This window comes from Apaloderma vittatum, unplaced genomic scaffold (genome assembly GCF_000703405.1).
Source record: "Apaloderma vittatum isolate BGI_N311 unplaced genomic scaffold, ASM70340v1 scaffold20213, whole genome shotgun sequence".
Classification (NCBI taxonomy): domain Eukaryota; kingdom Metazoa; phylum Chordata; class Aves; order Trogoniformes; family Trogonidae; genus Apaloderma; species Apaloderma vittatum.
Window position 1 is genome coordinate 14,743 of NW_009706695.1, and position 11,044 is coordinate 25,786.

Consider the following 11,044-nt stretch of genomic DNA (forward strand, 5'->3'; position numbering starts at 1 on the left):
CCTGACAAATCAGTAACTCGTGGATTGGGACCCTGATGAAGATTTTGAAACCTTTGACCAGATTTAAGCCGGGCAGTTGGCATTCCCTGGCATGCAGGGATTGCTCCAAGCCCTGGCTTGCACCCGCTGCCCTTGCAAAAGCACCAAAGATTTCTTGTTGACGCGTTAGGGTTAAACTCAATGGCATGGATTAGCTGCTAAACATTTGCCAAGCTCTTTTATATATAACTACCCTGTAGCACAGCCACAAACTTTTACCTTTTTGACCATAGCCAACACCTCGGTGTTAATTCAAAATGTTAATTACTCTCAGGCCAAAAGAAGATGCTGTGTGTATTCATGCCATGGCCTGAAAGGTTAATTTGGCAGCAGAACCCCAAATCTCCTCCTGTTAGTGATTCAAAATGCCTGTTTTCTTTTTTTTTCTTTTTCTTTTCCCCTCCCCTCAGACTGTCAGTGCCAATTTGCTCGGCTTTCAGTAGGACAGAAGTTGGACTTCATTACCAAAGTCCACTGTAATGATTTCTCAGATTTTATTTTTTTTTTGCCAGTAGCCAAGGCTTGTGCAAGTTTGCGTGCTTTTCTATATTTGGTTTTGTTTAATTTGATTGTACAAAGCTGTTGAAAAGTCAAGCTGAACATTTCCACTTCCTGGCTGCGTGATTATGCCATTAGGCAAGAAGTTCAAAGAAAAAGAAAGAAAAAAATAAGCTTTTGCCAGCTCTTCTCTCGTAATCCTGAGATCGAGATCCCTTTCTCAGATGAGGACACTGTGACAAACGAATTTTTTTTCCTGCCCCTGTCTCGATGAAGTTCACCCATGGCTCGTGGCGATAATTTTCGTGACATCTCTCCAGGAATGTGTTCCGTGGTACCTGCAGCCTGTCTGGTGGCGCGTGATGGCTTCGCCTCTGAGCTCTGCTGGGTTTTGCCTCTGGTTTTCTGGCGCTCTGCGGTGCCCGAGTGTCGCTGCCGAGGGATGGAGGGAGGAGCTGCTGTACTAAACGTCGGCTGACAGTTCTCATTTGGGAAAACTCGATGTTTCAGGTTGGGAATCGGAGATCTGAGGAGGATCTGGAGCTTAAAAATTAGTTATTTTATTGCTTGGGCTTTCCTGTGGAAAGCGCTTTGCTTTCAAGCTTCTTTTTTTTTAATTATGAAAATCAAAATAATCCTCATACGAAATCCATGAGCTTAAAGCTTACTGGTAACTATCACTTGCAATATTGAGCGTGGAGGTATCCCTTAGCTTGTCCTGCAGCCTCTTGAGGTTCTCATGTGCTTGCCCAGATCATGGAATCGTACAATCACAGAATGATTTGGGTTGGAAGGGACCTCCAAGATCATGTAGTTCCAGCCCCCGTGCCCTGGCAGAGATGTCTCCCTCTAGATCATCAGGCTGCTCAATGCTCCATCCAGCCTGGCCTGAAACACTTCCAGGGATGGAGCATCCACAATCTCCCAGATGGCATCCTGCAGAAATATTTGGGTTTTCTGTTGAAAATGAGAGCTTTGGCCATCACTATCAGTGCTGGCACCCGCTCTCCCCCATTCGATACTTTTGGAGATCTCCCCCATTCAATATTTTTGGAGATGGAGGGTTTGGGCTAAGCAGAGCTTTGCAAAATTCCGCTGCAGCGCCTGGATCATTCCTTTGCCCTCTTTTTCCTTTTCTCCGGCGTGGCGATGAGATGTTGGAGGTGACACGGTGTTTCTGTTTAATCCTTCATGCAAACCTTCTTCTGGCTCTGCTTCCCAAGGTGACTGGACTCGCCTTTGGGTCCCCCCAGCAAAGTCTTGTGGATTTTTTTTTTCTTTTTTTTCTTTCTTTTCAAATTGTTTGGAAACAGAAGTGCTGACGTACTGACAGGCCGACTCCTGTTCTTACCTCTACTGTCAGAGTGGTTCCAAGTGGTTCATCAGTATGGTGATAGATGCTTTATATATATAAATACATATATATATATATATATATAAAACATGGTGGCAATGGGAGAACCTGAGAATTGACATCAACCCAAAAAACTGCGCGAAATCCCTCACAGGGAAGGTGCCAGATTATTTGTGACCCCCTTGGAATGTTCCACAGACACGTTGTGTCTCATCCTCATTCGTCTTGGGTTCTTTTCTACCATCATCTCCAAGGTGGCTTCTAGATGCTGTTGAGTACAGGCAATTATTTGTACTTGAAAAGAGCTGTCGGGGGTTTTGGGTTGATAGTCGCTTCTCAGTGAAACGTCTTTAAACCACTTTTGTGTTCTGAAAGCTAGTCCTGGTCTCGGTTTTAAGTGGTAAAAATGGTTTCTTTGTTGTAGATGTCAAGAAGGATTGGTCGGATCACGCGCTGTGGTGGGAAAAGAAGAAAACTTGGCTCCTTAAAACGCACTGGACGTTGGACAAATACGGGATACAGGCTGATGCCAAGCTCCAGTTCACACCTCAGCACAAGCTGCTTCGCCTTCAGCTGCCCAACATGAAGTACGTCAAGGTCAAAGTCAATTTCTCCGACCGGGTCTTCAAGGCAGTTTCTGACATCTGCAAGACGTTCAGTAAGTAGCGAGCGCCGAAAGCCGCCGGTAGCAAGGTTGTCGTTTGGTTTGGTTCCTTCAGTGCGCGTTCTCATCTCATGAATTTACTGAATCGCTGGTAATTTCTAGCTTTGGACAACCCAACAGTCCCTTGGACATCAAGCAACTTGGATGTCTGCTCTTTTTTCCATGCAAATTTCACCTTTTATGTATAAATATTTATATAAGGTGACCGTTTCTCTTTGCTGAATTCTGTTTCGCAGAGAGGCTCTTCCCAGTTTTGTCGTAGGCAAGGAGGTAGCAGCCCTGCTTTGTGTTAAGGCTGCTGGTCTTGGGTCGTAATTATTTTTTCCCCCTGCAAATTTATGTGCTAGATGAAAAGCAAACCCTGAAATAGGAAACCTGCCAGCTCCGCGGGTTCTCTTCCAGTGGAAAAATTATATTAGAGATTAAGTGATGATGCTTCACTGTAAAACTGTCTGGTGGAGGGAAGGAACCGAGTCTCCCTCTCTCCTCCCCAATTCCTCATCATGCTGCTTTCTGTTGTTGAGAAGAACTCCCAGAAGAAAAGAAGAATACACAGGGCTTGTCCCGGGCTGCTGCTTTCATGCCTCGCTTTTTACCCATCTTCACAAATTTCTTATCCCAGAAGCCAGTGGTTCTCCTCCCACAAAAAACAACCCAGGAGTTGATAACTCTGCTTTGAGGAACTCAAATAAGCGCTTGCTGTGAGCTCTGTGCTGATGTCCATCCTGCTTTCTTCCCTCCCAAAGGAGCCTGCAACCCTACCTTGGCCATAGTAAATCTATTTCTGCTCTCCTGAAGCAGCCAGAGTTTTGATCTTGGCTGACCCAGTTATTTCGTGAGGCAGGAGGAGCTCAGCCGTACGCACAGCGTTACACCGTGGCCCCCAGAACACCCACGGTTAGGTCGGTTTATATAGTTGAGTACGAATCTTTGCTATTTCTTTCCTGTTTTTTTTGGTTTGGTTTTTTTTTTTTTTTTTGTAAATATAAGTATTGGGCAATTTCTCCTTAAAATAGAAAAGGCTTAGCCAGCATTATTTCCCAGTCGATTTTGCTTCCCCCGTTGCCATTTTTATGTCATGCTAGACAGAGAGGTCCCAGGCGTCGGCTCGGTCGCTGATGAATCTTTCTAGCAGTGAGTCACGTCAGGAAATTCTGATGCAGTTAATCACGTAACGAGAGGTCTTTTGCTGACGCTCCCGAGCAGTCAGAACCTTACATGGGCCTGAAGCAACTATTTATTCAGCTCCAGGGCTCTTAGTGTATTTATGAACAAACCAGAGGAATAATGCTAATATTTAAAGAAGTGGAAAGGGAAAAAGCTGCTTGGGTCGCTGCAGCCCGGCTGTGGTAGGAGCTCTCCACAGCAAGTAGCAAGGACACGACTGTCAAGGGTAGTTTGACTTTCTTTCCGTGGCATCCAACATGCTGAATAAACATTCCTGATTTTGGGAAAAGCAGGATTTTTGCTGGAAACCTCGCTCTCCTTTGAGTCAGTCCGATCCGCCCAAGGTGTTGGAGGATGGATGGAAGCCCCGTGGCCGAATACAGCGATCAAATCCCATTTAGCCCCTGTCTTTGTGTTTACTGGGAGCCAGATGTTCGGCAGCACCGCAGGGAAGGCGTTGAGGGAAAGAGGGGTTGGGATGTGGGGAGGAGGTGGTGCTGGAGATGGAGGGCTTGGAAAGCTCCTCCTTGGACCGCAGAGGTATATATATAGGTATGTGTATGTATATATATGTTGTACAGGTGTCCAAATACCGCTGTTTTAATATATATTTAGTATCTCATATGTTTTATATATATAAAATATAGGTATCCAAATGCCTCTGTGGTCCAGGAAGGAGCTTCCCAGGGAGAAGACATTTATATGTGCATGGTGTTTGTGCCAAGGAGGTCTTGTGTCACAGTATATATATGGTTCAAAAGCTCCCTGGGGTGAACACCAAGCCACTCATGCAAATCCCAGGGACCTCAGTGCCATGCCGCGGGTCCGACACCGAGTAGATATTTCAAGGTAGAAGGGGAAAGTATTCCCTGCTCTAACAGCATAGCTTTTGTCTCTGCAAATCCCTCGATTTCTAAACTTAGGGTCTGGTGAGAACTAATGTCCAGCCGACAGAACTGTGCTTGGGAGTTGCTCCTATTTTGGCTGTAACGCTTTAGTGTCTTTGCCTCCGGAACGTTTAATTACACACTTCAGTAATTTTAGCATATGGCATGATTAATGAGTAATTTAAGTAATTCCTCATGTTGCCGGTACTCTGGCTGGTTGCGCTTAGAAAATCCTTCTCTGTACACAAGCAGGAGCACACTTATGTGCGTTATTTAGCGTCGCACCTTTTCTTTATATTCCCTTTTAAACTGTACCCAGAGGCGTCCCCGTTTAAGCTTTTTTTTTTAAAGAAAAGTCTCTCTCCTTGTGCGGGATGAAGTTATATTCCAGAGGGTGGCTCTCGTCACCAGCCAGGCTGCGGCTCCAGGGAGTTGGCTGTGGGAAGATGCTGGAGCCGCTGGCGCATCCCTCGCTTTCGCGGAGGTCGTGCGAAGCCGGAAAAACCCCTGGTCTCATTCCCAGTCGCCGGATCGCGGCGACCTCAATTCCCACAGCGACCGCTCGGCAGGGTTTAAGGGCTCGGCTTGACCCCGGTGGGGTGAGGAGCACGCAGGAGGAGGGGAGCGGGGCAGTGAGTGGGGTGGGCAGCCCTCACCCCAAGGCTGCCCTGGAAGCCTGCCCAGGAGCAGCTGCTGGCAGGCAGCTTTGATCTGCAATTAAAGACCAGAGAAAGAGAAAGTAAAACTTCACTTTTTTTCTCTTTTTTTTTTTTTTTTTGTCTTTTTTTTTTGTGTTGCTTGCCCATCCGGCCACGGGAACAGAGGATTGAGCTTGGGATGCTGCTTGCAGGGCCCCCCTCCTCTTGTCATCTCTTTGGGGGGATCATTCGTGCCCAGCAAAAGTGATTTGGTGGGGCTGCAGATCAACACTTGGTTGGTGTGGGCGGGAGGCTCCTCGCTGCAAAGTGGGATCTGGGGAGACAGGAGATGCGGCTGCATTGCAGAGCTCCCGCTCACCCATCGTCCTACCTAGCACTAAACAGAAAATCATCCTCTTTTCCTCCACAACGGTCACCTCACAGAGCTTCTGTTAACCCAGAATCCTACAAGTGGAGGAATTCTCTTTTCTCCACAACAGCTTCAATGGATTCCAGGCTGCTCATGTCCTTAAGCTGCTTCTTTACAGCATCCCCTTTCTCCTGCTGCTGCCTTTAATTTTTTTTATTCCCTTGTGTCCTGGGAGCAGCGAGGGACTCCAGGCTGGATCTGCTGCTGCTGTGTGGGCACGTGGGAGAGGAAAAGCAAACAGCGAGGCGGAAGTGTGAAGGTTTTTTTCCCATGCCTCGGCGTTTCCTGCCCCGGCGATGCTGCTTCTCCTGGGGAAACAGTGAATGTGGCAGAGTCGCAGGGTGAGGGGAGATGCTGCGATGGGGTAAAAGCTTCTGTCCTTCTCTGCTTCTCAGCCAGAGCAGAGGAGCCGGGATCATTCCAGTCGATGCTGGTGGGAGCTGGGAGCGTCGGGAGGAGGACGTGGTGCCGGAGCTGGGAGGAGGCAACTCAGGGAGGAAACTCTCCAAAATTCATGACTACTCCCTCCCTTACCCACCCTGAGGCTGTGCAAGATGAAGAAATTCCCTTTAAGTCTTGTGGGTTTTTTTAATTTTCCTCCCCAGAGGCTGGTAGGGCATCACACCCAGCTCCCGCCTTGTAACCCTCAAAGCTTGGGGTGAGTTAATCACCTGATTGGGAAAAGGAAGCTGCCGGAGCAGTGGCAGTTTTTTCCGTGCCCGCTTCCCACCTTGGGGACAAGGGATGCTGGCACATTGGGACCCCTCTTGCGTAGGGTGAGGGTGGTCCCGTCCCGGGAAGCTTGTGGGGTGGAGGGAGAGGCTGCTTCTCCTCACCTCTCCCAGCCCCGAAATAAGAGGAGTGGTGGGAAGGCGATAGCCAGCCTTCTCTTTCTTAAGCCTCCAGCCACCGAACACAGCCCGAGGGGAGGTGACAACGGTGGCATTTGGGAGCAGCATGGTGCAAACCTGGCCCGAGCAAAGTGACACCATCCAGCAGCCTAGACGCCACATATGACCCTACCTTTTTTTTTTTTTAAACTTTATAAATGGTCTCCACTCCAGTACAGAACGTTCTCTGACTTCTAAAGTATTCATAATATTTCCACGCCCTCTATTGCCAAAAAATCTTCTATAAAAAGCCACTGTGTGTGGGTTTTTTGGTTTTGTTTTGGGGGCTTTTTTTTTTTTTTTTTTTTTTGCAAAACTGAAACTCATGGGTATTCCAAGATAGGCAGCATTCCCAGGGTTTTGCCCTTACTCATCAGCCACGTCCCCAGCACGATGACTTTCTGGGAGGCAAAGCTGTCTGGAGCTTCTCCTTGCTGTTGCAAGCATCTTGCAACCTCTTTTCTTCTTCCTTCGTGCCCCGCTGGTAAATAAAGTAGCCTTTTTCCTAAAATAGTGGAGGTGAAATGGAGTCCTGGAAGATGCATGTGAGCATCTCCAGGGGTGTTCTTGAGGGGAGGCAACACCAGCATCTCGTGACACAGTCATGATGCTCAGTAGCACCATGAAAATGCTCGGAGATGTCGTTCATATCCCAGTGGGGAGACGAGACGCGGTGAACCACCGAGGAAGGGTTTGCTGCCTTTCGCTGCCGCGAGCAGAGAGGTTTGGCAGTAGCGCAGCTATTTCTAAATATGTCTAGGAGATGGGTGTGGAAGGAAATCTTACCATTTAGAGAGTCGGCCAAATTGCAATGTACTCAGCTTTTTCAATTGCGAGAGCTGAGCGTAGCGCTGCCAACTTCTTCATTTCACTGGGGTTTTTTTACTACTTGCCTGTATTCGGCTGCCCTGGAGGATCCAGACGGACACCGGATACTGGTGTAAAGGAAATAAGGAGATTTCATTGCAAAGTGGCTGAAATGGAAAAGAAAAATAAAAATACTCCCCTTTCTCGCCTTGTCCCCACCCCAGTCTCTCTTCTATCTGTTGAGTAGCATCAGGTTGTATGTCACTGGATGAGTCAGAGAATTTTTTCATCCTTACTCCGCTGTTGACAGAGACCCTTTAAATAGACTGTCATCCTGAAGACATTAGGAGATGCTGGCAAAGCTGATGCTGCCGCCTTCCTAAAGATGATTGCGATTGCTCTTTGTGGTCCAATGCAGAGGGCGTAAGTGGATTTTTCCCTCTTGTTCATGGCGCTTAATTTAATTGAGTTCAACTTGACTTCAGCTGCAGCTCAGACACTTCAGGGGCAAGGCTCAAAGTACTGTCTGTGCTCCCAGAAGCATCGGGACTACTGGAGTCTGGGGATTTCATCCCGCTTGCGGAGAGAAAAACGTGCAAACATTCAACATTTGTTGACTGTGTCTCTCCAGCAGCACTTTTTATTAGCCTTGCAATGAGGCTTGGCTCCGTTGCTGCTGTCTGCCTCCTCCTCTTCCTGCATCCCTCTCAGCCGATGGTGCCTGATTTCGACTCGGCAGTTGCAAGCAGCGATCGTGCTGCTACAAACCCTGCTGACCTCGATTTTCGGGTGGTTTTGCAGCCTCCTACTGTCCTGGCAAGTCTGTGTAAGTCAACAGGCGCTTGGGTTTTCCACGCTGAATTTGGGAAGGCTCTGGCAAAAGCCCTGCCGAGGTCAGCCCTCGTTTGGTTTGTGCTCATTGGGCTTCTCAGGAGGCTTTGTGGGATGTCCCGACGTAGCTGTGTGGCCTGGGGTAGTGAGTGGAGCACTTGGCTTTTACCCAAATAAATACTGCAGCACCTGGGCAGCTGAGGAGCCCATAATAAAACATTCTGAATGTAGGCGAGTGTGCAAGCGTAGAAAACTGAGCTAAGGGGGATGAGGACCTGCTCTGCCATCAGATCCTGCTCAGCATGCAAGCGTGCTCTTATCTCCAGGCACTTCAAAACTTACATAAGTCTTTTTTTTTAGCTTTCCTATTTTTTTTTGCCTCTGCTTTGCAAAACTTTTATCTCGAGTGAATTTATGTTGAAGATAAGTTGCATACTTAGTTCTGTAAACTCAGGGATTCTGTAACGTCAGGAAACGCCATCCATAGCATTGCCTCATTCCAAAGGAAAACACGTTTATTTTTCGTTTTAAAAATTGGAGAGAAATGGGGTTTGAGGTCTCATTTTTCTAAGAATCGTTGCGGCGATCCACAAAGGCTGTAATTTTTATGAGTCATTGCTTCGAGACAGCGGTGATCCAGTGCAGAGATATCCTGCTTCAAAACACGTTTCTGAATGCTGGATCAGCATTAAAGAGAGGATTTCCCTTAAATCCTGTCTGTGCTGCAAGTGAAATTACAGAGTTTTTGTGCTTTTAAGAGCTAACCAGGCCTCTGATCTGTTAAGGGAGCCAGAAATCAGGTGGGAAGGTGGATGCTGAGAGCACTGCTTTGGAGCATTAGTTTTCCTTACGTAGCAAAACTGAACATTCAAACCAGTGTGATGTGGGGTGCTGCTTAGTGGGGTCTGGGGACCCCACATCTTATATAGGGACAAAACAACAAAATCACCCCTTTCTTCCGTGTTGAGACGCGTGGCTTTCGGTCCCATCTCTGACCACGACTGCTTTCCCATCACGACAACACTGTCGTGGTTTGAGATGCAGCAGCTGCAGGATTTACTCAGTGCAAAAGAGCATAAATTGTGAATTTTGCACCTGGCAGGGTGGATAATTTCCTGTAAAGCCAGTTTTCTAGGGGCAGTCGGCGTGGTGTCCTGTGAAAAAAGAGGATTTCATCCCAGCTCAGTTTTTTTGTGTCTGGGTGGGAGAGAAACGGGCACAGCTGGGCTGGGTGAGCTATGCAGGGGCTGGATGAGGAATGAGGGGTTGCATGGGGGGAAGAAGGATGATGGGTTTGTCTTCGGCAAGAGGCAGCACAGGCACAGCTGGGCTATGGGGAGATAACTTGCTGTAGGGAGTTAAAATTATTTCATCCAACAGTTGGGAAAATTTCTTTTGGAGATTGAAAGCCACCTTCCCTGTTGAGTTTTTGAAATACCACCTATGAAATGCACGTACGTGTGCTCCTCTCGCCAAAAGGCCTTTCCTTCAGTTGATAAAATCGTAAATCACAGATGTTTTGGGTTGGAAGGGACATTTAAAAGTCATCTAGTCTAACGTCCTTGCAGGGAGCAGGGACATCTTCCACTAGATCAGGTTTCTCAGAGCCCCATCAAGCCTGACCTTGAACATTTCCAGGGATGGGGCTTCTACCACCTCTCTGGGCACCAGATCTTCCAAGTCCTTCTGCTGGGACGTGGACATGGAGTAATGTTAGGGCTCAACTGCAGCTGGTCCATCGTGGGCTGAAGATGTCAAAACGGAAACAATTCCTGCTCGAGTCGAGCTGAAAAATGGTTTTGGACCACGTTTTGGGCAGCGCTTTCCCCTCCGCACGGAGCACGCTGCTTATCGTCGCAGATGGTTTCTGCTGGGGGAACGCTCAGTGAGAGGCTGGGTGGCTGGGTTTTCACGCGGTTACACAATAAATAGGAATAAAATGCTAAAAGGATCATACGCAGTAATTTCTAGTAGACGTTGCCAGTGCCATCTGTCTCGTGTGTACAGACGAGGAGTCGGTTTTAAAGCAAACACGGCCCCGACCAACGTGTCAATTGAAGAGTCAACACATTAACCTTGTTCAGAAGGTCACGGCTCCTGGTCTACCCACACTTCACTGACCTTTTTTTTTTTTTGAAGTGACCTTTGGTGGAAGCAGCTTGGCTTCAGCTGGGGGAAAAAAAAAAAAAAGTGGGTGAAATAGTTCATGGAGGGTTTCAAGTGGAATATTGGGGCTGAAGTCTCACCCTGGGGAGATGTTTCACCCCAGGTGAGCAGCTCCAGCAAATGGGCTCCTCCAGGTGCAGTGAGACTAGGGGAAGGACTTCATTTTTTTGTGCTGTTTGGATACTTTAAGGATCATTCTCTTGCTCTTACAGCCAGAAAACACTGGGGCTCTGGAGCAGTTCTTTGTCCCAAATTCCAATTAACTGGAGTCCTACCATCTGCAAGCCCTTACACCCTGGGACAGGCTCTGCTGTAGCCACAGTAACCAAACACCACGTTTGCCAAGCCTGGCTGTGTTCAAAACACGCTTTAAGACCCTTTGTACGCTTATTAATTGTTAGCGATGGCAAATAATTTTTTCACCAGCAGTTCATGGAACGAATGAAACGCACGAAGTTGCTTCTTGCTTTTTTTCCCTCTTAATTCCAGGGCTGGGGAATAAAAGCAACCTCGCTCTCTCGCCGCTTTTCCACTCCCCGCTTTGTAGCACAGCGAGCTTCATTTTTAATTTCCCCTGCGACCCTCAGCTGGTTTCAGTGGATTTGTAAAATCCCGGAGGCAATGGTAATTGATATTTATAAATATGTCAAGGGGGAGTGTCAGGAGGACGGAG

General features: G+C 47.7%; 1 protein-coding gene across 1 annotated transcript in view; it reads left to right on the plus strand.

Annotated features, from left to right (window-relative positions):
• Positions 1-2,315: 2,315 nt before the first annotated feature.
• FERMT2 (fermitin family member 2) overlaps positions 2,316-11,044 on the plus strand; it is a gene marked incomplete at its 5' end in the record, with an annotated part of 28,959 nt that continues 20,230 nt past the window's right edge. The window contains one exon of the mRNA XM_009865901.1: positions 2,316-2,549. Coding sequence (XP_009864203.1) covers positions 2,316-2,549 — 234 coding nt within the window. The remainder of the gene's footprint in view (positions 2,550-11,044) is intronic.